General features: G+C 42.6%; 2 protein-coding genes, 1 long non-coding RNA gene and 1 other non-coding gene across 25 annotated transcripts in view; 3 read left to right on the top strand and 1 right to left on the bottom strand.

Moving 5' to 3' along the window:
- Positions 1 to 18,650, top strand: part of Ubap2l (ubiquitin associated protein 2 like) — a 58,404-nt gene extending 39,754 nt beyond the window's left edge. For 7 of the 22 annotated variants that reach the window (XM_013353773.2, XM_026789242.1, XM_026789234.1 and 4 more), the window contains 14 exons: positions 475 to 664; positions 1,292 to 1,346; positions 3,201 to 3,375; positions 3,784 to 3,856; positions 5,177 to 5,372; positions 5,457 to 5,545; positions 6,724 to 6,777; positions 8,806 to 8,887; positions 9,311 to 9,528; positions 10,200 to 10,305; positions 15,359 to 15,426; positions 16,294 to 16,491; positions 16,901 to 16,951; positions 17,746 to 18,390. In XM_013353773.2, the coding sequence (XP_013209227.1) occupies positions 475 to 664; positions 1,292 to 1,346; positions 3,201 to 3,375; positions 3,784 to 3,856; positions 5,177 to 5,372; positions 5,457 to 5,545; positions 6,724 to 6,777; positions 8,806 to 8,887; positions 9,311 to 9,528; positions 10,200 to 10,305; positions 15,359 to 15,426; positions 16,294 to 16,491; positions 16,901 to 16,951; positions 17,746 to 17,841 (1,651 nt within the window). In that variant the 3' untranslated portion in view covers positions 17,842 to 18,390. Of the gene's footprint in view, positions 1 to 474; positions 665 to 1,291; positions 1,347 to 3,200; positions 3,376 to 3,783; positions 3,857 to 5,176; positions 5,373 to 5,456; positions 5,546 to 6,723; positions 6,778 to 8,805; positions 8,888 to 9,310; positions 9,529 to 10,199; positions 10,306 to 12,120; positions 12,722 to 15,358; positions 15,427 to 16,293; positions 16,492 to 16,900; positions 16,952 to 17,745; positions 18,391 to 18,417 lie in introns of those variants that run through there. The other 15 variants (XM_026789245.1, XM_026789240.1, XM_026789244.1 and 12 more) reach the window with 10 other exon arrangements.
- LOC113458373 lies at positions 8,593 to 8,728 on the top strand. The gene has a single exon (XR_003378746.1). It is a non-coding gene; the product is annotated as a small nucleolar RNA SNORA58 (small nucleolar RNA).
- Positions 16,958 to 19,880, bottom strand: LOC101985101. The gene is made up of 3 exons (XR_001229414.2): positions 19,751 to 19,880; positions 18,386 to 18,497; positions 16,958 to 17,627 (listed from the first exon to the last, which is right to left on the bottom strand). It is a non-coding gene; the product is annotated as an uncharacterized LOC101985101 (long non-coding RNA).
- An 8-nt stretch (positions 19,881 to 19,888) lies between these two features.
- Positions 19,889 to 23,708, top strand: Hax1 (HCLS1 associated protein X-1). The gene is made up of 7 exons (XM_005367199.3): positions 19,889 to 20,064; positions 20,588 to 20,844; positions 21,003 to 21,190; positions 22,872 to 22,923; positions 23,028 to 23,134; positions 23,230 to 23,320; positions 23,441 to 23,708. The coding sequence occupies exons 1-7, from the start codon at positions 20,012 to 20,014 to the stop codon at positions 23,524 to 23,526; spliced, it is 834 nt and encodes a 277-aa protein (XP_005367256.1). The 5' UTR covers positions 19,889 to 20,011; the 3' UTR covers positions 23,527 to 23,708.
- The last annotated feature ends 1,015 nt before the right edge of the window (positions 23,709 to 24,723 follow it).

Below are 24,723 nucleotides of genomic sequence, written 5' to 3'. Positions count from 1 at the left end.
CCCAGCTCTCAGGAGGCAAGTTCATCTCTGTAAGTTTAAAGCCAACCAGAGGTATCTAGTGATATCCTGCCCCTGAAAGGGGTCTGGAGAATGGTCTAGTGGTTAAGATCACTTGTTAGTCATGTATAGGCCTGGGTTCAGTTCTCGGTACCCACATATTGGTTCACAATCATCCATAACCCTACTTCTAAGATTCACATGACACTTGGGCATGCATGTGAGCCAAACACTGATAAACATAAACTATAATAAAATAATGTTTATTTCCCCCTCTGGAAAAAAAATCTACCAGTAATCTTTGATAAGGTTGTCAGGATTCTAAAACTCACAATAGCTTAAAATATAATTGATCAAAAGATGGAGTGCCTAATTTTAGAAATTAACTTGCTTATTACTTCCTTAATTCAGATTATTTTATTCCAGTAGTAGTAGATCTCCACCATTTCCTAAGGTTTTTCTTTTCATTTCCCACAGTGAGTCTTCATCAACAGTTTCATCTAACCAGAGTCAGGAGTCTGGCTATCAGAGTGGCCCAATTCAGTCAACAACTTATACCTCCCAAAATAATGCTCAGGGCCCTCTATATGAACAGAGATCCACTCAGACGCGGCGATATCCCAGCTCCATTTCTTCATCACCCCAAAAGGACCTGACTCAGGCTAAGGTAGTAGCTTAATGATTCCCTGGGCCTTGGTTAGCAAAGTAGTGGGTAAAAGTCCCTTGAATATTACTGTTTTCACTTTTCTGGAAATGGTGCTACAAAATCTTGAAGGTGCTGACTGAGATGCTGACAAAAAGCACATTTCTGTGATTGGGAAACTAAAAGTTCCTTTCAGCAAGTGAAGAACCAAAACATTTGTCTTTGCAATAAAGATTTGTTGGTTATAGCAAAAACTGTCTCAAATACCTGTCCTTTTCTCATGGAAGATCTGATTGCTAAGATTCAGGGTACATATATATTAGTAAATCTACCTTCCTCTGGTGAAAGGGATAGCATATATCAAAGGTGGTGTGGAGTACCTGTCCAGCAGGATAGGTCTTAAGGATTTATTTTAAATTACTGGGTAAGGGGAGTGGTTATGTGCACATGAATGCAGAAGCCAGAGGCAAATGCCTCTGGATCTGGAGTTCCAGGTGATTGTTATCTGTCCAGCATGTGTGCTGGGCACTGAGCTCAGGTACTCAGATGAGTTATATTTCCAGTTTCCCTAATATATGTTTGACCAAAAGTAAACTGACTGATAACATCTCTTTTACAAGTTTGTCTGTTCTTGCTCATTTCTTGCTCCAGAATGGTTTCAGTTCTGTGCAGGCCACGCAGTTGCAGACCACGCAATCTGTTGAAGGTAAGAGTTTTCCAGGCTTTTTCCGTTTTGGTTTCAGTGGTTTTTCTTAATGCTAATGTGGATTTGTTTTGTTTTGTTTTTTGGTAAGACAGGGCCCTGCTGTGTAGTCTAAGCTGGCCTCTAATTCACAAGAGATCTACCCTCTTCTCCTGAGTGCTGGGATTAAAACCTTGTGCCACTTGCACCCAGCTTGTGTGTTTTGTTTTCTGTGTACATGTGCACCACGTGTACCTGTTGCCGTTAAGATGCCAGAAGAGAAATTGGATGTTCTAGACCAGATATTGCAGACAGTTGTAAACCATCATGAAAGCCAAGAGAAACCCTTGTTACCCTCTGAGCCATTTCTCTATTCCCTTATTTAATTTATGAAGTCTTGCTTGCTGTAAAACAAACTGGCCTTGAGTACCATAAATGCTGGGATCATAGCTTTCAGTTTCTCTATGAGTTTTTTTTTTTATGCATATGGATTTTTTTTTTCTGACTGTTTACCAGCTGCCTGGTGCCTGAAAAGGTCCGAAGAGGGTGTCAGAGCCCCTGGAATTGGTTGCAGATGCCATGTGGCTTGTGGGAATAGTTTGTCTGCAAAAACTGAGTGCTCTTAACTGCTGAACCATCTCTTTAGCCCCGTGTCTTTGTTTCTTTTCCTTTTTTTGCTTGCCTTGAACTCAGAGATCCTCGTACCTCCACCTCTCAAGGTCTAGGATTAAAGGTGTGCACCACCACCACCTGATTTAAAATTACTTTTTTTTTTTAAAGATTTATTTATTATGTATACAGCATTTGGCCTCCAAGCATACCTGCAGGCCAGAAGAGGGCGCCAGATCTCATTACAGATGGCTGTGAGCAGGGCGGTGGTGGCGCACGCCTTTAATCCCAGCACTCGGGAGGCAGAGGCAGGCGGATCTCTGTGAGTTCGAGACCAGCCTGGTCTACAAGAGCTAGTTCCAGGACAGGCTCCAAAACCACAGAGAAACCCTGTCTCAGAAAAAAAAAAACAGATGGCTGTGAACCACCATGTGGTTGCTGGGAATTGAACTCAGGATCTCTGGAAGAGCAGTCAGTGCTCTTAACCTCTGAGCCATCTCTCCAGCCCCTTAAAATTACTTTTTATGTGCATTGGATTTTAGCCTGCATTTATGTCTGTGTAAAGGTGCCAGATCCCCCACAACTGAATGTGGGTGCTGGGAATCAAGCCCAGATCCTCTGGAAGAGTTCCTTTGTTTTTAATTGTTGAACCATCTCTCCAGCCCGTCTTTGGGTTTTTGAAACACATTTTCATGCTGTAATCACCACTATCCTTATAATCATGGTGATTCTTCTATGTTAGGTTGCCATGAGCTAGATTATAGACATGATAGCAAGTTCTTTTTTTTTTTTTTTTGTTTTTGTTTTTTTTAAATCTAGGATTAAATTTATTCTGAGTGTGTTGTGAGCACAAGTATGCACATGCCACAGCACTTGTGGATACCAGATAACTTTCAGGAGTCTTTTTTTTCTTCATTTTCCACTGGGGTCTCGGGAATCAAACTCAGGCCATCAGATGGTTTATGTGGTGCTAGGAATGGTACCCAAGGCTTGATTTATGATTAAGAAAGCACTCTACTACTGAGGTATCTCTCCAGCCCAAAGTTTTTGGTTAACTTTTTTCCTTTCCCCCTTAAAAATGATAAATCCACTAATATTCTTCACTGGGCAAATGAAGTTTGTGTTGTTAATTGCCTGAAATTAAAAAGTTATTCTCAGCGAATAACTCTTTTTTTAAGTAATTGAGAGCTGTAAAAATTGTAGTTTTTTTCTTTACTCATAGATAGTGTCCCTGTTTTTTGATTAAGGGAAATCTTTTCTTATTTCTAGGTGCTACAGGCTCTGCAGTGAAATCCGATTCACCTTCCACTTCTAATATACCCTCTCTCAGTGAAACAGTACCTGCAGCTTCCTTACTTACGACAGCCAATCAACATTCATCCTCCTTAAGTGGCTTGAGCCACAGTGAGGAGATTCCAAATACTACCACCACACAACACAGCAGGTGATTTGGGGTGAAATTTTCAGTTGGGATCATGAGTTTCAGTAGCTGAGCTAGCTGTCTTGTCTTATCTTAATCCCTACTTGTTGAGACTATAACAGTCCTGCTTTTGTGGGAAGTAAAGACAAAGGAAATGTACTTTCTGCTTTTCCCATCTGCTCTTGCTATGATTGTTCACAACCCTGAAAACTGGCCATTTTACATGTCAATATGGTCTTAATCTTGCTCTTGTATTCTGCTTTGTGTGTGTGTGTGTGTAAGAGGAGGGGGGGGAGAAACTGGCTATTAAACATGTCAATATGGTCTCAGTCTTGCTTCTGTATTCTGCTTTGTGTGTGTGTGTTTCATAACTCAAGCTCCAGGTTGCGTAACCGTAGCATTCTGTTAATGCCAACCTTTCTCCCATTATAGTGCGTTATCTACACAGCAGAATACCCTTTCTTCATCAACATCTTCTGGGCGTACTTCGACATCCACTCTTTTAGTAAGTATGATGCTTGAGAGAAATAGAAACTTAGATTTCTAATCATAAGATTGCCCCAAGAGGAAGTTACATAGTTTTTTTGTTTGATTGGTTTTCCCTCTCGAGAAAGGGTCTTGCTATGTAGCCCTATGTGACCTCAAATTCATGGGTAGTCCCCCTTGCCTAGTGTTGGGATTACAGGGTTGCGTTTAGCACACCTGGCTCACTAAGTAGGGAATTTTAGGAATTTTCTTCAGAACTTAACTGAGGTTGTAGGAAAAGTAGTAAAAGGATATTGAGAAGCCAAAAGAATCCAGATGTTTTGCACTAATGAAACATAATTAAAAGTCTAAGGTTTTTTTTTTTTTTTTTTTTCACTGAAAATAGGCCGGGGCTTTGTGTTCTCTAATAAGTGTAGAAGAACATACACCTTTTTTAAAAATGGAAGTATAAAAAATAAATAAATAAAAAGTAAATAAAAATGGAAGTATACTCACAGCCAGTGGTGGCACACACCTTTAATTCCAGCACTTGGGAGGTAGAGGCAGGCGGGTCTTTGTGTTGAAGGATATCCTGGTCTGCAGAGAGTTCCAAGACAGGCAGGGCAGTTTGGAGGTGTAGCTCAGTGATAAATTACATCATTGGCATACAGAAGGCCCTGTGTTAGATTTCTAGAACTATAAAAGCGTGGGGGAGAAAAAAAACTAGCAACATAACAACACAAAAAATCATCTATTTTAATTGGTAGAATGATTCTTAGCCTGGGAAATGCTGAATATAAGAATCAAAGTGTGGAAAAGAAGCAGGACATCGTTATCAAAGTGTATTCAGATGAGACCTCATGGTCAAGGAATTACTTTATGGTTATAACTTCTTTTGTGTGGAATTATCCTAGGGTTGCCTAGGGAGCCTAAGGGAGCTAGGGTTACAGGAGTCCAAACTTTCTTACGAGTCTTAAAAATTACACAATATCAGTTTAAGTCAGAGTCTGTACTTTCTTCTAGCAAATGAATTAGTCTTAAAAGTTGAGCTAGTGAATCAAAGTGTGGAAAAGAAGGCTGTGATACACTTTTAGTTCTAAGCTTTATCCCCCTACTAACAGATGTTGGTCCCTATGGAATTTATGTCCTCACTTACTTTGCTGTTTTTCTGAACAGGTTGATGTTGGTCAGCAGGCAGTTGCAAGGAGCATGTAGCTAGAGATTTCCTTTTGCATTGGCAGAGGGAATTGTACCTTGGGTTGGCTTTAATTGCAAATTTGATGAGAAGATCATAGATCCTTATCTTTCTCATCTGTTGCTAATGTTGTTTCCTTCTGTCTTCCATTGCTCCCCTTTGAAGCACACAAGTGTGGAGAGTGAAGCGAGTCTCCATTCCTCCTCCAGCACTTTCTCTACCACATCCAGCACTGTCTCTGCACCTCCCCCAGTGGTCAGTGTCTCCTCCAGTCTGAATAGTGGCAGTAGTCTAGGCCTTAGCCTGGGCAGCAACTCTACTGTCACAGCCTCAACTCGAAGCTCAGTTGCTACAACTTCAGGTAGCTTTGCATAGGCGGGTGGCATTTCCTCTGGGGTGGAGGTGATAATAAATTGTATGACAACAGAAAAATGTTCTCTTTTAGGAAAAGCTCCACCCAACCTTCCTCCTGGAGTCCCGCCGTTGTTGCCTAATCCATATATTATGGCTCCAGGGCTGTTACATGCCTACCCGGTAAGTGGGGCTGAAGGATCTTCTCTACAAAAGCCAGGACGGTGTGACTATTCTTTGTAGCTTCAGTTTCAGATGGAGTACAATAATTAAAGCAGAATAAATGGTATCCACATACAGGCAAACAGGTTTTTAATTAGTCTGTGTACCTGCTGTGTGCTAAGATCCGAAGGAACTAGACTTTGTTCTCCTTTTCACCTTTATGCAGGTTCAAGTTAGGCTTGCATGGTTGAGTGGCAATCACTAGCCAAGAAAAGTAACAGGGTTTTTGTTTACATGTATTTCTATACACCAAACCATGTCTGGTGTCTGTAGAGGCAGCTGTAAGCACCCCCATGGGAAACAAACTTGGCTCCTTTGGAAGTATCCTTTGAGATACTTCTCTAGGCCCTACCCTCCAAATGTAGTAGTTTTTGTAGAGGAAGGGCTGAACTTTGACAAGGCCCTTTGCTGATCATTTGTTCTATGTGAAATATGGTTTCTGGCTCTTGAGCATCAACAGCCAGAATGTGTAGTATATGTTATTTCCCATGCTTTTGATTCCCTACCTCCATAGTTCTTTGCTTTCTTTGACCTTTTCTTTTACAATTCAAATCTAGAACTACCTGAAAATAAATGAGTGACAATAGTAGTATTTTCTCTAGTGTCTTCTGTCACCGTCAAGTAGTCAATACTCACTGAGATGGAAATTAGTTATAAAAATTCTATTCAAAAACACCTATCTTGGGCTGGAGAGATGGCTCAGAGGTTAAGAACATTGCCTGTTCTTCCAAAGGTCCTGAGTTCAATTCCCAGCAACCACATGGTGGCTCACAACCATCTGTAATGAGGTCTGGTGCCCTCTTCTGGCCAGCAGGCATACACACAGAGTATTGTATACATAATAAATAAAATAAAAAAAAAAAACACCTATCTTTTCATGTACTTAAATCTATTAATTTTTCCTTACCAGTGCCCTAATGACAGCCTCGTCATTACATATATATAGCATGTAGTTTAAGGGATGCTTTAAGACCTTTCATGAATCATTTAATCTCTTTGTACTTTATTGCTTTCCACATAAAGAAAACAGAAGGAAATAATCTGTCGTGAGAATGAGAATGTTATTTTAAATTTTTTCTTGTCTTTTCTACGCCATCATGACTAGTTCCTCTTAATGTTGTTAATTGTCTTTCTTGCAGCCACAAGTATATGGCTATGATGATTTACAAATGCTCCAGACAAGATTTCCATTGGTGAGTATGCGGGATTGAAATCTGGAAAAAGAACACTAAACTACGGATTTTTGAGATTGGTTTTCACTATATAGACTACCCTGTCCTGGAACTTACTCCATACCAGGCTGGCCTCAAACTCACAGAGATCCGCCTGCCTCTGCCTCCTGAGTGCTGGGAGTCAAAGCATATGCTACTACTGCCCAGCAAAAGACATTAAAATTAATGTTAAAATCAGTTGTGGCTCTTGCCTGTAATCCCAGCATATGAGAAGCAGAGGCAGGAAAACTGGGAGTTCAAAACATGGCTTGCCTGTATAGTGAGTTCAAGGCCAGCTTGACTACATTAGCTCCTTTCTTTGGAAAAAAAAAAAGCCAAACAAAATTGATAAATGAATTTTCTGATGTTCAATATCCTAGCCTTTTCTCAGTCTTTTTTCCCATATACTTTACCATATATATACATACACACTGGTAATTTGAATTAAAATACATGCTACATAGCTGCAGCTCAGATGGACTAATAAAACTATTAGCATGCTTTATGTCAACATCAATTTTCTGTTCTGCTTTTTTTTTTAATTGTTTGATTCCTTTATGATTGAAAGTAGGACTTTTTACGTGTGTTAGGCTGAATACTGCTGAACTGTATTCCTCCTGTTTCATTTTATAATGGGAGAGTATCTCACCCTGTTTTTCAGGCTAGCCTCAAACTACTGGACCTCGTATTCTCCTGCCTCTATTTCCTAAGTGTCTAGGACTGTCACTGACATCTATCATTACCCCTGGCTCTTTTGTTTTTGGTGTTGAGTCAGGGTCTTTCTACGTAGTCCTAGCTGTGTATACGGAGTATTGGACTCAAAGGCATTCACCACCACACCCAACCTCCCTGGCTTTTCTTCATTTTTTTGTTTCTCTGTGTCATCTCTTTTATCTTTTTTACTAATGAGTTTCCCAGAATCCCCAGAATGGGGTACTTTAAGCATTTATTGTCTTAGGCAGTTTACAAGAGTAATTAGAATTTAGTGGGAGCTCTAGTCAGCTTATTCAGATGGTCAGGATATTTTTAATGTCTTAAGATTTTTTGTAGTTCTTGGGATCATACCTAGGGCCTCTTGTATTTTAACAAATACTCTATTTCTGAGCCTTTAGTTTCACTAAATTGCTCAGGTTGGTGTTGAGCTCTAGACTTGACTTGTGTCTCCAAGTAGTTAAATTACAGGCTTGTGTTAACAGGTCCAGCTTTGTTGTTTTGAGACAGACTCTCACTGTAGGTTATGTAGTTTAGTCTGGCCTTGGTGATTGTCCTGCTTCAGCCTTCCAAATCTTCAAATGCTGGAATTATGGGAGCACCACCACATGCAGCTTTTGTTTTGAAACAGTAGGCTGGGTGTGCTGGCACATGCTTTTATTCCCAGCATTCATTCTATGTAGTTAGGACTATATAGCCTTAGCTGGCCTAGAACTTGTTATGTAGAGGCTGATTTCAAAAAACTCTAGAGAGCCACTTGCCTCTGCTTCCTGTGCATCACCTTTTTAGAGTATATGTGCATGCAGGTGCCAGAGGAGGATATTGTGTATATCCTGCTTTCTGTTCTGACCCATCCATAGACTCTCCATGTTAGTATTACGGGCATGTCCATGATCATATCCATGGCTTTTTCATAGATGCTGGAGGTCAAAGTAGCAAGCACTCTTACCTACTAAGCCAATTTCTCTGGCCCCACAGCTTAAGCACTTTGGCAGAAAGAAGAACCTGTTTTCTCAAAATTAGCTAGAAGGATCTATGTAAGATTAAACCTTGTTTGTCCTGCTAGACCTTGATGTGTATTCCAACAAGCATATCCGTAGACCTTGTCTGACTCTTACTCATGGCCAGGCAGGGGGGACAGTGTATGCAAGATTAATTGGTGTTCATGTGATCACTAACCTGTTTAATCAGTAACGTGATAAATTGCAGTACTCAAACGAAATTCTCTTGCTTCCTCTTGTGGTTTCCTTGCTGGGGAATGAGTGGAATTTAATCTCTCCTCTTTTATTTTGGTTCTAGGATTACTACAGTATCCCGTTTCCCACACCCACCACTCCACTTACTGGGAGGGATGGTAGCCTGGCCAGCAACCCTTATTCTGGTAGGATTGGAATAGAGCTGAATACAGGGAGATGTGTAGATAGAAATGTGTTTAGTAGCAAGAAGAGTTCCATAATTAAGATTTTTAGCAGAAGTGTGATTTTTGTAGGGGTGGGGTGTCTGTTAGTCTCTACCTTTTTCTAGGAAGTTTGATTGAACTGCTCTTCTGTATTCCCTTGTGCCACTTTGCCCTGTGTACAGTGGCAATCTCATTGCCTTGCTAGTCCTTAGGTTTTTGTTTATGATCATTGTCTTCTCATCTTCCCTTAACTATTGTTGTCCTTCAAGCCCTTGGAGAAGCAAGGTGTAGGAAAAGGATGGGATGGAGATTAAAGAAAACAAGTTGGCAGAGGAAGATGGGGATTTTTCATTTGGGGATCCCTTTGCACATTATAGAGTATGCAGCCAGCCCTTCTTTTCTTAGGTGACCTCACCAAGTTCGGCCGCGGGGATGCCTCCTCCCCAGCCCCAGCCACAACCTTGGCCCAACCCCAACAGAACCAGACGCAGACTCATCACACCACGCAGCAGACATTCCTGAACCCGGCGCTGCCTCCTGGCTACAGTTACACCAGCCTGCCATACTATACAGGGGTCCCGGGCCTCCCCAGCACCTTCCAGTATGGGCCTGCTGTGTTCCCTGTGAGTAACTGACTGACTGGTCTTGTTGCGAAGGATCCCAATTCTGGGCATCATTCTAGCTGCTTTCAAGGCTAAATGACCCCTTAGTAATAAATGAGGGACAACTTGTACTTTTGGCCTATTTCTGGTTTAGGAAGAAGGGGTATGGGATTTTAATTGGAACAAGGATTACCTGATTTTAGAGTTAGCCAAAGGAGGATTGTGATACATTATATCTTCGCCACCTCCTCCTTTCTCTGCTACCATTTGTCTTTTTTTCCCCCTACAAACTATCTCTTAACTGCTCAGGTCAGTTCTGAAGACTTTAGTGTTCTAGTTATTTTTTTGTTGTCATTTTAAAATAACATGACCAAAAGTACTCACACAAGAAAAAGTTAAGTTTTGGGGAGAGTCCATAATGGCATGGTGCCAGGAGTAGGAGGTGGAGAGAACAGGAAGATGGGATACACTCTCAGATCCTATCCCACTCATGTGTTCTTCTTTCAGTAAGGCTCCACCTCCTGAAGATTCTATAACCTCAAGCATTTCTCATTCAACACAATCAGTAAGGATCAACCACTGGCCAACCTACTTTAGGATAACTACCTAAATGTCTAATCTTTGGAGTAGAACAAGTGAGACAGATGTTGTCTGTTGCTGTTTCATTCTATTTCTGTCCTTTTGTTCTTCAGGTGGCTCCTACCTCTTCCAAGCAGCATGGTGTGAATGTCAGTGTGAATGCCTCGGCCACCCCTTTCCAACAGCCAAGTGGATATGGGTCTCACGGATATAACACTGGTAAGTTCCCTTTGGCCCTTGTTCAGTGGTCTGTGTGGGATATTACTAGGTGGGAGAAAGACTTGGTATTTGAAAGTGGGTCATTGAGATAAGCTAACCCTCCACATGATTGTTAATTGTTTGGTTGGCTGAGAGGTCTAAGAACAGTACCAACAAAGACCTTGTACTAGGGCGGGCATGTGTCCACTATTCACAGTGGGAATGCTCAAACGGCTAATCTGAGTTTGGGCGAAAAATGGCAGGGGCCCCAAGATTGCACTGAAATATCACTGGGGAAAATGGTAGTATGCATGGCACCAAGAGTGGAAGAGTACTGAAGAAAAGGTTTAGATATTTTTCTAGCTAGCGGACTATGTATGATAGGTTTGGCATAAGTTTGTAGTACTAATTTTGTTACATGACTTCCTTTTTAATTCCCTAGCTAGAAGATCTACAATGTGGAGAAAAATGAGTAGACACGACTGACTACTCTTGGGAGTGAGGCTTGAACCTTAGGTTTCTTCTTTTGTTTAGCTAGTCTTCTTGCACAGACTTGTTGCACATCTGATAACAGGGAAGTAGGTAGGGATTTTATGGACACATGTAGCCTAGCCCTTGCTTCTCTAATTGACATTGTTGCTTTCCTTTTGGCCGATGGAGATGAAAAGAAAATTTTGCTTTTGTAGGTTTTTTAAACTTTAGGTGTTTTTTTTTTTTTTCTCCTCGAGACAGGTTTTCTCTAGCTTTGGAGCCTGTCCTGGAACTAGCTCTTGTAGACCAGGCTGACCTCGAACTCACAGAGATCCACCTACCTCTGACTCCTGAGTGCTAGGATTAAAGACGTGCGCCATCACCGCTCGGCCTAACTTTATGGGTTTTGTTTTTTTTCCCGTCCCACTTTATGGGTTTTTAAAATGTGATTTTGTTTTTTGTTTTTTGAAACAGGGTCTCTTTATATAGCCCTATCTGTCCTGACACTCAGTATGTAGACTAGGTTGGCCTGGAATCCACTCTGTCTCCCAGTGTCTCCAGAGTGCTGGGACTAAGGGTGTGCACCATCATATCTGTCTTACTTGTTTTCTTGTTTTGTTTTGCTTTTGAGACAGGTCTTTATGTAGCCCAGGCTTGCCTCTAATTTGTAGCAGTCTTTGCCACTGTTGAGCACTGGGGTATATACCATACCTGAGAGGGCTGGAAAGAATTCCATGTAATTTTCTTAATGACTTTCAGGTGAATCTGGGGAGGTGATTGCTGCAGTTGTTAATGGGTTGGACTTGAGGGTTGTCTTTAAAAGCTTGCATCCTGGTTACAGTTCTATGGGATTTAGTTACCAATAAGTGTTCTTCATTCTTCTGTGGACTCTGTGGGTAAATAGCCAAGCTTTATAGTAATTAGAGAACTGAGCACAGAAGACAACAAATAGGCTTAGGTATTAATAGACAGATGTTTGAACTGTGACCTATAAACCTGGGTCATGATACACATTTTCAAAATCTTGAGGAACCTCTGAGATTTAATGCCCATACTCCTTATGGCAACTTTCTTAATGACCAAGGCCTACCCTAATCTTTGGTTGAGTATAGAGATAAAAGCTTTTTGACTTAGAATGGCTTCACCTCCCAAATTTACCATTAGGTTTAAATACTAAGTGGTCCAGAATTAGATTGGAATCTGATTTTGAAACTCTTAGCTTCTTACCTACCTTAAAATTTCAGAAATCTCCTATAGCAGCTTTTCGAGAACCCCCAGTTGCCAACCCCCAACAGAGGGCTCTTGTCATTCTGTTCCTCATCAACCTCTAAATTCATTTATTTTTATGTATTTGATTCCTTTTAGGAAGAAAATATCCACCCCCTTACAAGCATTTCTGGACGGCTGAGAGCTAATTTGGCCCAAGCCTGGGGGCTATGTTTTGTGTGTGTGTATAAATTTGCACTGAAGTCTTGTTTCAGAAACCAGACCACTGAGGAGAGCCTGCTGAGCTGAGGCCATGGCCTGCGTGGCTTGGGGAAATGAGTTGGTGGATACCTTCTGGGCTTTTGAACTTGCCCCCCTTCCCATCTCCCTTCTCCCCCATGTGTCTGACCCTGTCTTACCCATTTTGAGTTCGAGCGGTGCAACACCTCCGAAGCATCAATGCACACGCCTGCTGTTGCTTTTGATTTCTGGAAGGCATGTAGTTCCAACTTGTAACAAAAAATATTTGTAGTCTTCAATAAACTGTGGTATTTCTTTAGCTAACTCTGCGTTCTTTCCGTGCATGTCTTTCTGGACACTAGGAGCCAATGCTGTATTGTGGATAAAGGGTGGAGGGCGGTCTTTTCAGTCAATCCCTAGTATAGCCAAAGAGCTGTTAGTGTTTCAGTAGAGTTAAAACAGCCCGTTTCCAGCCTGTTGATTGGTTGGTAAAGCTATTACAAATAAAAACAACAAAACTGATTTCCCATGCTTTTATGTCTTTACTTTTTCATGTAGATCCTCCCCTTGCCTCTGACTCAAGCTGAGGGCAAGGGACAAGAAGTTAAGTGTCATGTCATAGTGAAAGGCTAAAGCTGTTGTTAGGGAAGTATCGTCAAGGCTTAATTTCTACATCTGGTTCTCAAGGTTGACTGTCTGATTAATATCTCATCAGGTTATTAGTGATCACTTAGTTGATGGCTCGGGCTTTGTGGAAACTGTGCTAGCCTGGAACACTGTTCGTGGTCCTTTGATGGCTTTTCAGAGATTGTGAATTTTTAGTCTTTTTTTTTACTAGTGGATGTAGCCAAAGCTATGTGAGAGATGTTTGGCCAGACATCCTGTTGGGAGGTTTGTTCTCCATGCACTCACTAACCAGTACACCATCAGTTGTTGGTTTATAGCAGAAATTTGAACAATTAGACAACCACCCTTGGTTAATCAGAAACCATATACTCAACTTTCCTTTATTACGGTTCCTTACCCCTCTGGTCCTATGGAGTTTAACCAGTTTTCCAAGTTGCTGCCACGCTAAGTAAGAAATGGTTTTTTTTTTTCTTCTGCCTACCACCTACATTGTTTTGTAATTTTCTTTTTATCACTGTTGGGTAATTGGGGTAGGTATGACATGTGGGGATGGGAAGGAGAGCAAAACTTTAGTCTGAGGATTTCTGTAATAGCTAGTAAAAATAGGAAAATCAAAGCCTGCTATTTTTTAGGTTTTCTAATACTTACATAGAGGCTATTTTAGCCACTATACAGGATTCTCTTTTTCCCTGTTGCATTACTGGTTCTTCTATACAATTTAAAACTTGAACTAAACTTTTTATGTAAAAATTAACAAGGTAGGAGCTTGCTAGACCTAATTTCTCCTTACCACCCAGCGTGGCTCCAGTTAAGTAGCTTTTCCCACCCTGTGTAAGCATCCTAGCTTCTCTTGGCAAGAGAGTAACCAAGTCAGCTGTAGGCACTTTTCTATTAAAGATAACTCATTGTCTCTTTGGTTTTGTCTTGAAAGTATTCTGTAACCTGGCTCATTTCCCTTCCCCATCAAACCTCACTAGCATTAGTCATTTCCATATCTGAACTTAAAGTTATGCCTGCAACCCATTGTTCTCTCAGCCAGGCATCTGGGGTTTGAAAAGAAGAAAAATCTCTGCTACCTCTAAAAGAGTTTGATATACTGTTCCCTTTGTTTACTTTGTGCCTTCAAAGTATGCAGTTAAGGCTTTGGAGATAAGGAAGTATTTTTTCATGCTTTATTTCTATGCTTCTTTTTCTTCCCATAGAATTGTATTTGTTCCTTTTGAAGGGTACTATCTGGACTTAGGATTGGTAGGGTTTAACGTTAATTTTTTTCTCTTGGTGCTAGTGGTCAAACCCTATTCCTTGTGCTAGCTAGAGAAGCACGTAATCACTGACTAAATCTAAAGTGGTTGTGAACTTAACTCCTAAAGGCTGCCTTTCTTTTAGGCATTGGTTAGGAGAATTTGAGTTTCAGGAATTTGTATGGAATGAAACGAAGGTTCCTTGTGATTTTTATCATTAACATATCGCTTCTTTAAAAAAAAAAGCCAAACAAAGCTCCGTCAGAGTGCTTCTCAAATAAAAGAATAATGTACTTTTGGAGGCAAGAATCTAAAAGTATAAGATGTAGTTTTCTGGTTTCCTTTTTTATTTTTACAGGAGCTAATAATGTCCATTTTTACAGGAGCTAATGTTTTTTTTTCAATTGTGAATTTCTAGTTTAACTTATTTTTCACATTTTGTTTAAAATGTCTCTGGTGACATGCTAGGTTATCTCATGGCTTCTGTCTTCTTGATTCATTGACCAATACTGTTAGGAAGGAAGAGTGTAGTAGTATGTTTATTTTAGCCGGAGAACAAATTAAGATGGATTATACTACTACAGGCTACTTTAAACTGTGGTGACAGGAAAATTTTCAAGAGGAAACATGAGTTAGATATGCATTAAAACTGTTACTTGTGGGTAAGCTGAAGTAATGAAAATGACATTGCCTCTATGTTTCATATAGGTGTCCTCCCCACCCTCATACCACTAGAATTATAGAACTAGAAATTCATCTTGTGCAAGCCCTTTAAGTCACAAGGATATAAGCCTAGCATTCGTACGACCAGAGAAGTGAGGTTCATGAAGTGAATTGAGGCTCTGAGAATAAGCACTGGGGCCTCTGCGTTGAACTGTTCCTAATACTTAACAATGTAGGTTTAAGGATTTTGAGCCCCATTGTGTCATGTAGAACAGTAAGAGCCAAAACCGAGTGGAGTTTAGTAGACTGATTCACAGTGGACATTAAATTTATAATACCCTTTTGCTTTAAAATCATGCTACTGAAATTTTGCTCATACCCCTTGTGCCCCCATCAAAAAGAGGTTCACACATGTGTTCAACACATATTATTTAGAAAGGGCAGAAGACCTCCTAGGCAGCATTTATGTTATGAGTTCTAACATCTCAGCTGATGTAATGGAAAAAACATACCAAATTCTTTTGCAGTGCCATAGCTAGAAAGGCTGCAGACATCACGTTGTCCTAGGAACAGAGACTAGGCTGATAGCAGACAGAGCTAATCCTCTCTGTTTCCTCCTCCCCTAGGTGTATCAGTCACCTCCAGTAACACGGGCGTGCCAGATATCTCGGGTTCTGTGTACTCCAAAACCCAGGTAGGTGCCTGGTGTGGATGAAAGTAGAAAGAGATGGAGGTGGAGTTGCAGTTAGAACAACCCTCAGGAGAGGTGTCCAAAACCCATTCTACCTTTTCTAAATGAGTTATCTGTAGACTTCAGTTTCTCTAGGACTTTATGTATGAGAAATGTCATAGGAAGGTCAAGTGTTGGTTTTTTTTTTTTTTTTTTTTTTGATTTTTCGAGACAGGGTTTCTCCGTAGCTTTTGAGCCTGTCCTGGACCTCCTCTTGTAGACCAGGCTGGCCTCAAACTCACAGAGATCCGCCTGCCTCTGCCTCCCAAGTGCTGGGATTAAAGGCGTGCGCCACCACCGCCCAGCTTTTTGTTTTTTGTTTTTGTTTTTTCAAGTGTTATAAATTATAATTTAATGTCATTTATTTACTGTGCAAATGGTCTTGGCCCCTTGACCAAGTATTATATATATATATGTATTATGTATGTATGTATGTATGTATGTATGTATGTATGTATATGTATATTTTGAGGCAGGCTTTCTCTGTGTAGCCTTAGTTGTTCTTGGCTGTCCAGAAACTCCCTCTGTAGACTAGGCTGGCTTTGAACTCAGATTCTTCTGCTTCTGCCTCCTGAGTACTGGATTAAAGGTTTGCACCGCCATTGCCTGATTTATCTCTTTTATTTTGAGGAAACTGAAGCTGAGTGGTTAGTTAGCCTAGGATCATGGAGCTATGAAAAAAGAAGAGCTAGGACTAAGACTTTTGAATGTTTGACTTGAGGTGTGTTATTGTTTCTGACCATGCTGCTTTCTGAGGATAGAGGTACTTGGGCTCAGTAAGTTTTTCTGATGATCCCTTTTACTCTTTCTCCTCCTGTTCTCCTGGGATAGCAGTCCTTTGAGAAACAAGGGTTTCATTCCGGTACTCCTGCTGCCTCCTTCAACTTGCCTTCAGCCCTAGGAAGTGGAGGGCCCATCAATCCTGCCACAGCTGCTGCCTACCCACCTGCCCCCTTTATGCATATTCTGACCCCCCATCAGCAGCCACATTCTCAGATCCTTCATCATCACCTGCAGCAGGATGGCCAGGTAATAGCCCTTCCCCCTCTCCTTTCCCTTCATCTTCCTTCCTATCCCTTAAAACTGCCTCCCTTTTCCTTTTCTTACCCTTCCTTACCACCACCTTCACCCAGCCCTCCCAGTGCCAGCCAGGGGCACAGCACATACAGACACAAGCGCACATAACATGAGCAGTTGGCAAAGGAAACATGAGAGAATGGGCCAGATTGAAACCCTTTTGCCCAGTTCCTTTGGTACCTTTCTCCTCCACCTCCCGTGGCACAGTTGTCCTCATCCTGTCAGACCTGGGTCACACCTTCCCTTGTAACCTCTCCCAGCCTTCTCCCTTCCCTGACATTATAGCTTTCCCTTCTAATGGTGGAGTTCTATTGTCAAAAGTTTGTCCCTTTATTTTCCATATATCCTGGTTCTGCCTCAGCTACCATATTTGCAGATGATTCTCTGTTGCCAGCGCCAGCAGGAGGAGCAGGTAATGAAACTGAATGATAATATGCTTGAACCAACTTCTTTTTAGTCCCCATTTCACCTCCACGGCCTCAGATAACTTGAAAAGCCTACCCAATCACAAATCGGGATACACAAACAGAAACACTATGCTAAGCTCTCTGGCCTCCCCATCCTCTCTTCCTTCCCTCTTCAACACCCTCTTTATCTTTCTACCCTTCCCCAACTCTGGAAAACACTTGGTTATCACAATGGAAAAGATTCTAGGGGCAGCATCTGGAGCCTGGTGCCTCAGGTCTTTCCTTTGTTTGATTGGTTTCACATTAATTAATGTGTGGTGGTGGGTGGATCTGAATGGTGGTAAGAGACCACTTAAGAACTCCAACATAGGTGGCTGGGCAACTTTCTTGCCCTCAAAGATAAAGCTTTCCATATTGAGGCATTCACAGAGGTGAGTGAGAACTTAATCATCTTGTGATCACTCACTTAAAAAAGGCCAGAATTCTCATAGTTGTTTAGACCAGGACAATAGGTAGTGGGGAAGACAACTGACAGGAATGGAACCAACTCACCATATTATCTCCAAAGTGTTCTTGTCCATTTTTCCTGTACTTTAAGGTTAAAAAGAAAAACGTCGCCTTGTAAAAGAGGCTATGTAGAATCAATTTTCTATGCTTGAAATGTTGGCTTCATAGTCGGCTCTAAGTAAAGGAAACGAGAGAGTAGAACTATTTTACACATTTCCACGTCAAGATGTTACAGTTTGGTCCCACTAACTAGACACCTTTCTCCTCCCCCATAACCCTCCCATCCCTGCAGACGGGCAGCGGGCAACGTAGCCAGACCAGCTCCATCCCGCAGAAGCCCCAGACCAACAAGTCTGCCTACAACAGCTACAGCTGGGGGGCCAACTGAGGCCCTGACCCTCTTCTCCCGGTCCCATCTTCTGAGAGGGCTTCTCAGCCTGGAAACTATGGAAACAGCATCAAAGAGAGAAAAGAATGTGGGGCGATTCCGCTGCTCCACACCCCAGCGGCCCATCCCACACCTCAGCTTCATGTCTGTCCCATTCCTATACCATCCCACCCTGTTGTATGTATTATAGGATTTGTATTTTCTTTCCCCCCCACCCCCTTCCTCTTTGCATTCAAGATTATGAAACTTTGCTCTGGGCCCTGCCTTTCCTTTACTTCTTCCTGTTCACCCTGGTGGTGTATGGATGAGGTAGGGAGGTACCCCCCAAATATATATCAGCCCAACGGCCCTAAGTCTTCTCCTTTATTATTAGGAAAACCAAACAACACAGAAAAAATGGCGTCATAAATATGAACAGCATTGTCATATGAATTAGTTGAAGTGTTTTTTTTTTTGTACTGTGTCCTCAAACTTAATGGATTAATGTGTCTTGTATATATATACATATATATATAAAAAAAGGAGAAAAAAACCAAACCTGTACCTTCAGCCTCTGCCCATTCTTGCTCCGTCTAGGGTATCCTCACTCTCGTCGATGACCAGCTTGGTGAATAAGTATTATCGTACCAACTGGGCCTCTCTAGCAGGCTCGAAGGCTGTGGAATAAAGTGAAATCTTTGCCCTTTAAGAACTCTCACCTTAATGTGCTAGTATTTTGCCCTTAAGGGGATTCCCTTTCATACCCTGTGGCTGGAAAGAACCACTACAAATCTTCATTTCTCCTAGAAACTGTCTCATCTACAGCAAGTTTCAGGAACTGAAGCGGGGAGGAGTAAGGATAAAGGACTGGGAATCTGAGCGTGCTTTTAAAGGATGCTGCAGTGTGAAGCCAACAGTAGCTGTTGACTGGCACGACTCAAGCTTAGGCCCTTTTCTCTTTATAGAGGTAGACTACAGTACTTATCTGAACTTTTTTCAGACAGTCTTACTGTGTAACCCTGACTGACCTCTAACTTGTATGGAGACCAGGCTGGTCTCAGTTGCAGAGGTCTGCCTGCCTTGCCTATTTTATGTGGCTTAGAAATGCCCAGTTTCTGGGAAAAGGGGTGGATGATGGAGAACAAGACCTGGGATGAGAGCATGGTGTGGTAAAAGGTTTTGAACTTCAATTACATGAGAAAGGGAGTTTTATTTCCTTTATAAGAGCCTGAAACTCATCATATTGCCAAGGATTCAAGAGATTCTGCCTCGGACTTCCCAAACTGCAAGTATCCTCCTGGCTTGGGTGGGGAGGGTGTGTGTTTGAGTCAGGGTCTCGCTAGGTAACTCAGTCTGGCATGAAATTGTGTACACCAGGCCGCATATAGAGATCCGCCTGCCTCTGCCTTTGGAGTGCCGAATCTCAGTTACACACTCTTTGTTCCTTTCTTTTTGGGGGTGCTTCAGTAGTTTCTCTTCCCTGCCTAGTAGAAATCCTACCTTGTTGGTTGCAGTCTGTTTTCAAGTTTAAGAGTGCCTAGGCGCTAGGGAGGCAGAGCAGGCAGATCTCTAAGTTTGAGGCCAGTCTCGTCTAAAGAGTTCCCAACAGCCAGGGCCACGCAGAGAAACCGTGTGTTGAATAAACACATTTAAAATAATTTTTTATGGCCAAAACTAATTCTCTACTAGCTCAGGAGGTTCTTGGTATCCTTCCTCTTCTCTGTTGAACAGTAAGGAAATCGCTCTGGAGGGAGCTTGGTAAAACACTGCCCAACAAATAGTGTTGGACGTCACTTAACATCGGTCTAGTGGGGGTGTTTTCTGAGGCAGGGCTCGGGACAGGCTGCTCCCTCTGGCGGCTTTCTCGGAACCATAAAGAGTAACAAAAACATCCGTTAGGACCTGGCAGATGGGCAGGAAGAAGAATCACCTAGAAGGAATGCGATCTTGGGCCGTAGGGATTCCACATGCCCACCTTCACTCAAAACTGAAAGGTGGCTTATGAGAAAGAAGCTTGGCGTCTGAGGAGCGCCGTCAACCCCGCCTCTTCCTCCTCCGGGCTACGGTCTTTTTACGACAATGCCGCGTCGCAGTCTTGGTTTCCGGCAGCGACAGCTGAGCCGGAGCTGTATCTGACAGGGTGTTCGCTCATGTCCTGCAGAAGTTTAAAGTTTCTAGTGCCCCTACGGTCATGAGCTTCTTTGACCTTTTCCGGGGCTTTTTCGGCTTTCGTGGACCTCGGAGGTGAGCGTAGTTCTGGGCTGAACATGAGGGAGGGGCGTTCTTTGGGGACGTTTGACCCCTTCGCCGTATTTTTGGAAAGCTTCCTTCCCCGCCCCCTTCAACTCCTGCTGTGAGGATAAAAATCTCTACCTTGAGTACTCGCTTCGCCACAGTGACCAAAGCTGTTCTGAAGAGAGAAACAGTGCCTGTCTCCAGTCTGGGGTGATGCAACAGGGACCTGGGCGGAGAAAACAATGGGGGTGTGGGGAAGAGGACAATGAGCAAGTGAGCAGGACCTTGGGCCAAAGGAGTGGGCAGTGAGACACTGAAGAAAAACCAGGGAGGCGTTTGCGAGATGTCGGGAGGTTGGGATAGGCTCTAATTAGAAACACACAAAACCTGAATAGATTCATCAGCGTTGTTTTGACTTGGAAGCCAGCCCTCCGGTGTTTTCTTCAGCTGCCTAGAGCCTTACCCTTGTCCCATTTTGCTGGCCTTGGGTTGATTTTATTGCTTAGACAGGCTTGTCTGCCTCCACTCGCAGCCACAGAGATCCCTTTTTTGGAGGGATGACTCGAGATGATGACGATGATGACGACGAAGAGGAGGAAGACAGAAGCACGTGGGGTCGAGGGAGCTATAGGTTTGATGGTTCTCAGCCTCCAGAGGAATTCGGTTTCAGCTTCAGCCCAGGAGGAGGGATGCGATTCCACGACAACTTTGGCTTTGATGATCTAGTACGAGATTTCAATAGCATCTTCAGCGAGATGGGGGCCTGGACCTTGCCTTCCCACTCTCCTGGTGTGTAGATTTCCCTGAGGGAGAACTTAGTGGGTTACTGGGTGAAATACAGACCTTGTAGAGTAGTTGGGGATGGAGAGTGCAAAAGCTGATTTCACAAGGATTTAATGTGTCTTAAGTCCTTTCCTATCCCAGTATCACCTCCCAACTTTCTGCAGAACTTCCAGGTCCCGACTCAGAAACACCTAGTGAGAGACTGCGGGAAGGGCAGACGCTGCGGGACTCAATGCTTAAGTACCCCGATAGTCACCAACCCAGGATCTTTGAGGGGGTCTTGGAGAGTCATGCAAGACCTGAATCCCCCAAACCAGCTCCAGATTGGGGGTCTCAGGGACCTTTTCATTGGGTGAGTACTCTGTCTGCACCTAAAGTGCAGTGACTAGACCCTTTCCTGGAATCTGAGTTGGAATTCTAGCTCCTCTAATTAGTGCATTTATCTGAATTTTCTTCTTTGTTGGGCTTTTTGTTTTGAGTCTTGGGACCCACCGTGTAGACTAGACTAGCCTCAACTTTAGAGACCTGCCTCTGCCTCTGGGTTAAAATGTGCTAGCACACCTAGCCTGAGGCTTATTTATTTTGTTTTATACGTATGAGTGTTTTGCCAGCTTGTTTGTCTCTGTACCGCATGTGCCTGGTGCTCACAGAGGGCATTGAATACCCTGGAACTCAAGTTATAATGGTTGTGAGCCACCATACTGGTACTGGGAGCTATAAACTATGGTTTTCTGCAAGAGTGTTCCCTACCCTCTCTTTTATTTTATGTATGTATATATGTATGTATGTAAGTACGTATGTATTTTGAGACAGGGTCTCTCTGTAGCCTTAGCTATCCTGGAACTTGCTGTGTATAGATCATGCTGGACTCAAACTCAGGGACCTGCCTACCTTTATGTTTGTTAGTTTGGTTTTTTGTTGCTGTTTGTTGTTTTGAAGATTTGTTTTTTTGCTGGGTGGTGGTGGTGCACGCCTTTAATCCCAGCTCTCAGGAGGCAGAGGCAGGCGTATTTCTGAGTTTTAGGCTAGCCTGGTCTGCAGAGGGAGTTCCAGGACTGGAGTCATAACTACTGAAGAACACTGTCTCGAAAAATGAAAAAATAAAAAGCTTTATTTATTTTGTGTATGTGTGCCTGTGTGAACTTCTGTGTACCGTGTGGGTGAAGGTGCCTGCATTATGAGGTATTGAATCTCCTGGAGCTCTGAGCTGCCTGATATCCTGTAGAAGAATAGCAAATGTTCTTAACCTATGGACCATCTTTCCAGCCTGTTGCTTCCATTTTCTTTTTGCAGTAGAGGAGAATAGAATACAAAGGGGAAATGGAAATATTCTGCCCATTTTTCCCCCCATGAGACAGGTTTCTCCATGTCATTCTGGATGTCCTGGAATTCTCTCTATAGACCAGGCTGGCCTTGAACCTGACTCTGCTTTTTTTTTTTTTTTAATTACTAGTTTTAATTCTTTAATTTAATTCTTGTTTAAAAAGGGGTCTTGAGGCTGGGCATGATATTGCATGCCTTTAATCCTAGCACTCTTGAGACAGAGTCAAGCCAGTTTCTGTGAGTTCAAGGCCATCCTGGTCTACACAGAAAAAAACCTGCCTCGAAAACAAACACCACACACACACACACACACACACACACACACACACACACACACGAAAGAGAGAGGGAGGGAGGGAGGAAGGAAAGAAGAAGAAAGGAAGAGAGAAAAAGAATCTTAAGTTGGACATGGTGGTGCACACCTTTGATCCCAGCACCAGGGAGGTAGAGGCAGGCAGATCTGTGTTTGTTCGAAGCCAGCCTGGTCTATTGAGTATGTTCCAGGATGAGAAATTCTGTCTTGAAAAAAAAAGATCTTAAAGGTGCAGGAAAGTATTTCATGAAGTCAGTTGGTAGAAGTCCGTATGGAACTGCTGAAGGTGTGTGAACATAAGCTGCCCAGAAGGAAGTGTTTGGGGTTTCGGAACTTAGGAGGAGTCTGGGCCTCTGACCCTTCAAGTTTCACCAACTCTGTGTGGCTTCCTCTGCAGCTGGATGATATATGGCGTGTCACCCCCCGTTCTAGAGCCAGAGAGGACAACGGTGAGTCTGGCGGGAGGGCACACTTGCCATGTCCTCCGCCTCCAGCTCTCTCAGGAGTCTCCTCCTCCCACTCTCTCCTGGCTGTTATCTCTCTGCCTTTTCAGATCTTGACTCCCAGGTTTCCCAGGAGGGTCTCGGTCCACTTCTTCAACCCCAACCCAAACCCTATTTCAAGAGCATCTCTGTGACCAAGATCACTAAGCCAGATGGGGTGAGTTGAGAGAGAAGAGTTAAAAAACTGGTTAGAAAATGCTCTGAAAAGAAGGACTCAACAGTGGTGTTGTCGATATGCGGACCTTCTTGCAGGCTGTGGAGGAGCGCCGCACTGTGGTGGACAGTGAGGGACGGAACGAGACCACAGTGACCCACCACGAAGCACATGACAGTTCCAGCAGTGGTACGTTAAGAGTGACTCAGAAAGGCCATCTCTTAACTCCTTGGGGAAAGGCTATGCCTCCTTACTGACACTTTCCCTCTGTCTTGTTTATTTTGTCAATATGTATGATTTCTTCCTTAGATCCAGTCTCTGAAAGATCTTCAGCTCTGGATGATCCCTTTTCCATCCTGGATTTGCTCCTTGGACGTTGGTTTCGGTCCCGGTAGCTTTGTTAATAACCTTCAGAAGTCTTCAGGTCCTTTCCACTCCCTTCAAATTGCCCATTGCCAATAAGCTTAGCTTTGTGTGTCATCCTGAGGGTTGTAAGTGTGAGTGAAACAATGCATTGAGCTTGTGCCAGTCTGTCATTCATCCAAACTAACCAATAAAGCCTTTATTTATGCTAAAGGTCTTGGTTTTGTCGAGGTTCTTTTGCTTTCTTTACCCATCCAGGGCTTCCAAAATTATCTTGACTTACAATTTTATATTGTGTGTGTACACAGGAGTGGTGTGCACATGTAGAAGTCAAGGCTACATGTGGGAATGAGTTCTCTCCACAGCGTGGGTTCCAACTCACGTTCTCAGACTTGGCAGCAGTTATTCTTACCCACTGAGGTGTCTCTCTAGTCCTTCATTACTGAATTTTTTAAATATTTTTCCATTTCCAAATCAAGACTTAATAAATTAGATGAAAGAAGAAAATGATTTTATGACTAAGGAAATAACTATAGAGGTAATTCCAATAACATTTCTAGAAGAAGGGCATCTCAGACCGCCAAAAGGCGTTGGCAGGGAACTAGGGTAGCTGCTCCCTTAAGTATAAGACCACCGGCTGAACAACTCTGTGGGAGATAGGCAGGTCTCACTGTGTTTTTTCTGATCAGCCTGGAGTGACCTGTGTAGACCAGGTTGGCTTTGAACTCAGATTTTCTGCTTCTGTCTCCTGAGTGCTGGGATCAAAGGTGTATGTCTGTCTCTCTCTCTCTCTCTTTCTTTCTTAGGAATTTTTTTAAGATTTATTTATTTACTTATGTAGGCACTGTTCTGCCTGCATGCATGCTTGCACTCCAGAAGAGGAAACCAGCTCTCATTACAGATGGTTGTGAACCACCATGTGGTTGCTGGGAATTGAACTCAGGACCTCTGGAAGAGCAATCAGTGTCTTAACCTTTGAGCCATCTCTCCAGACTGCTTTTATTTCTTTATGTTTTAATTTATTATTTTTTCCTGTTTAATTACTATTTATTGGTTTTAATTAATGTTAAAAATATACCTAGCAGAAACAGATTTTTTAAATTAAAAAATCTTTTTAGCTAAGCTGAAGTTTTTCTTTTTCTTGTTAACTTTTTTGAAACAGGGTCTGACTATAGACTATGGCCCATCTGACTTAGAACTAATTATGTCATCCCAGGACAGTCAAGGCT

This window comes from Microtus ochrogaster, unplaced genomic scaffold (genome assembly GCF_000317375.1).
Source record: "Microtus ochrogaster isolate Prairie Vole_2 unplaced genomic scaffold, MicOch1.0 UNK16, whole genome shotgun sequence".
NCBI classification, from domain to species: Eukaryota; Metazoa; Chordata; class Mammalia; order Rodentia; family Cricetidae; genus Microtus; species Microtus ochrogaster.
This window is presented reverse-complemented; position numbering and strand designations above follow the sequence as displayed.

Coding starts and splice junctions, on each gene's coding strand:
- Hax1 (XM_005367199.3), top strand. CDS start 20,012: ATGAGCTTCTTTGACCTTTTCCGGGGCTTTTTCGGCTTTCGTGGACCT. Junction 22,924..23,027: donor TAGAGCCAGAGAGGACAACG/GTGAGTCTGGCG, acceptor CTGCCTTTTCAG/ATCTTGACTCCCAGGTTTCC. Junction 23,321..23,440: donor ACATGACAGTTCCAGCAGTG/GTACGTTAAGAG, acceptor TTTCTTCCTTAG/ATCCAGTCTCTGAAAGATCT.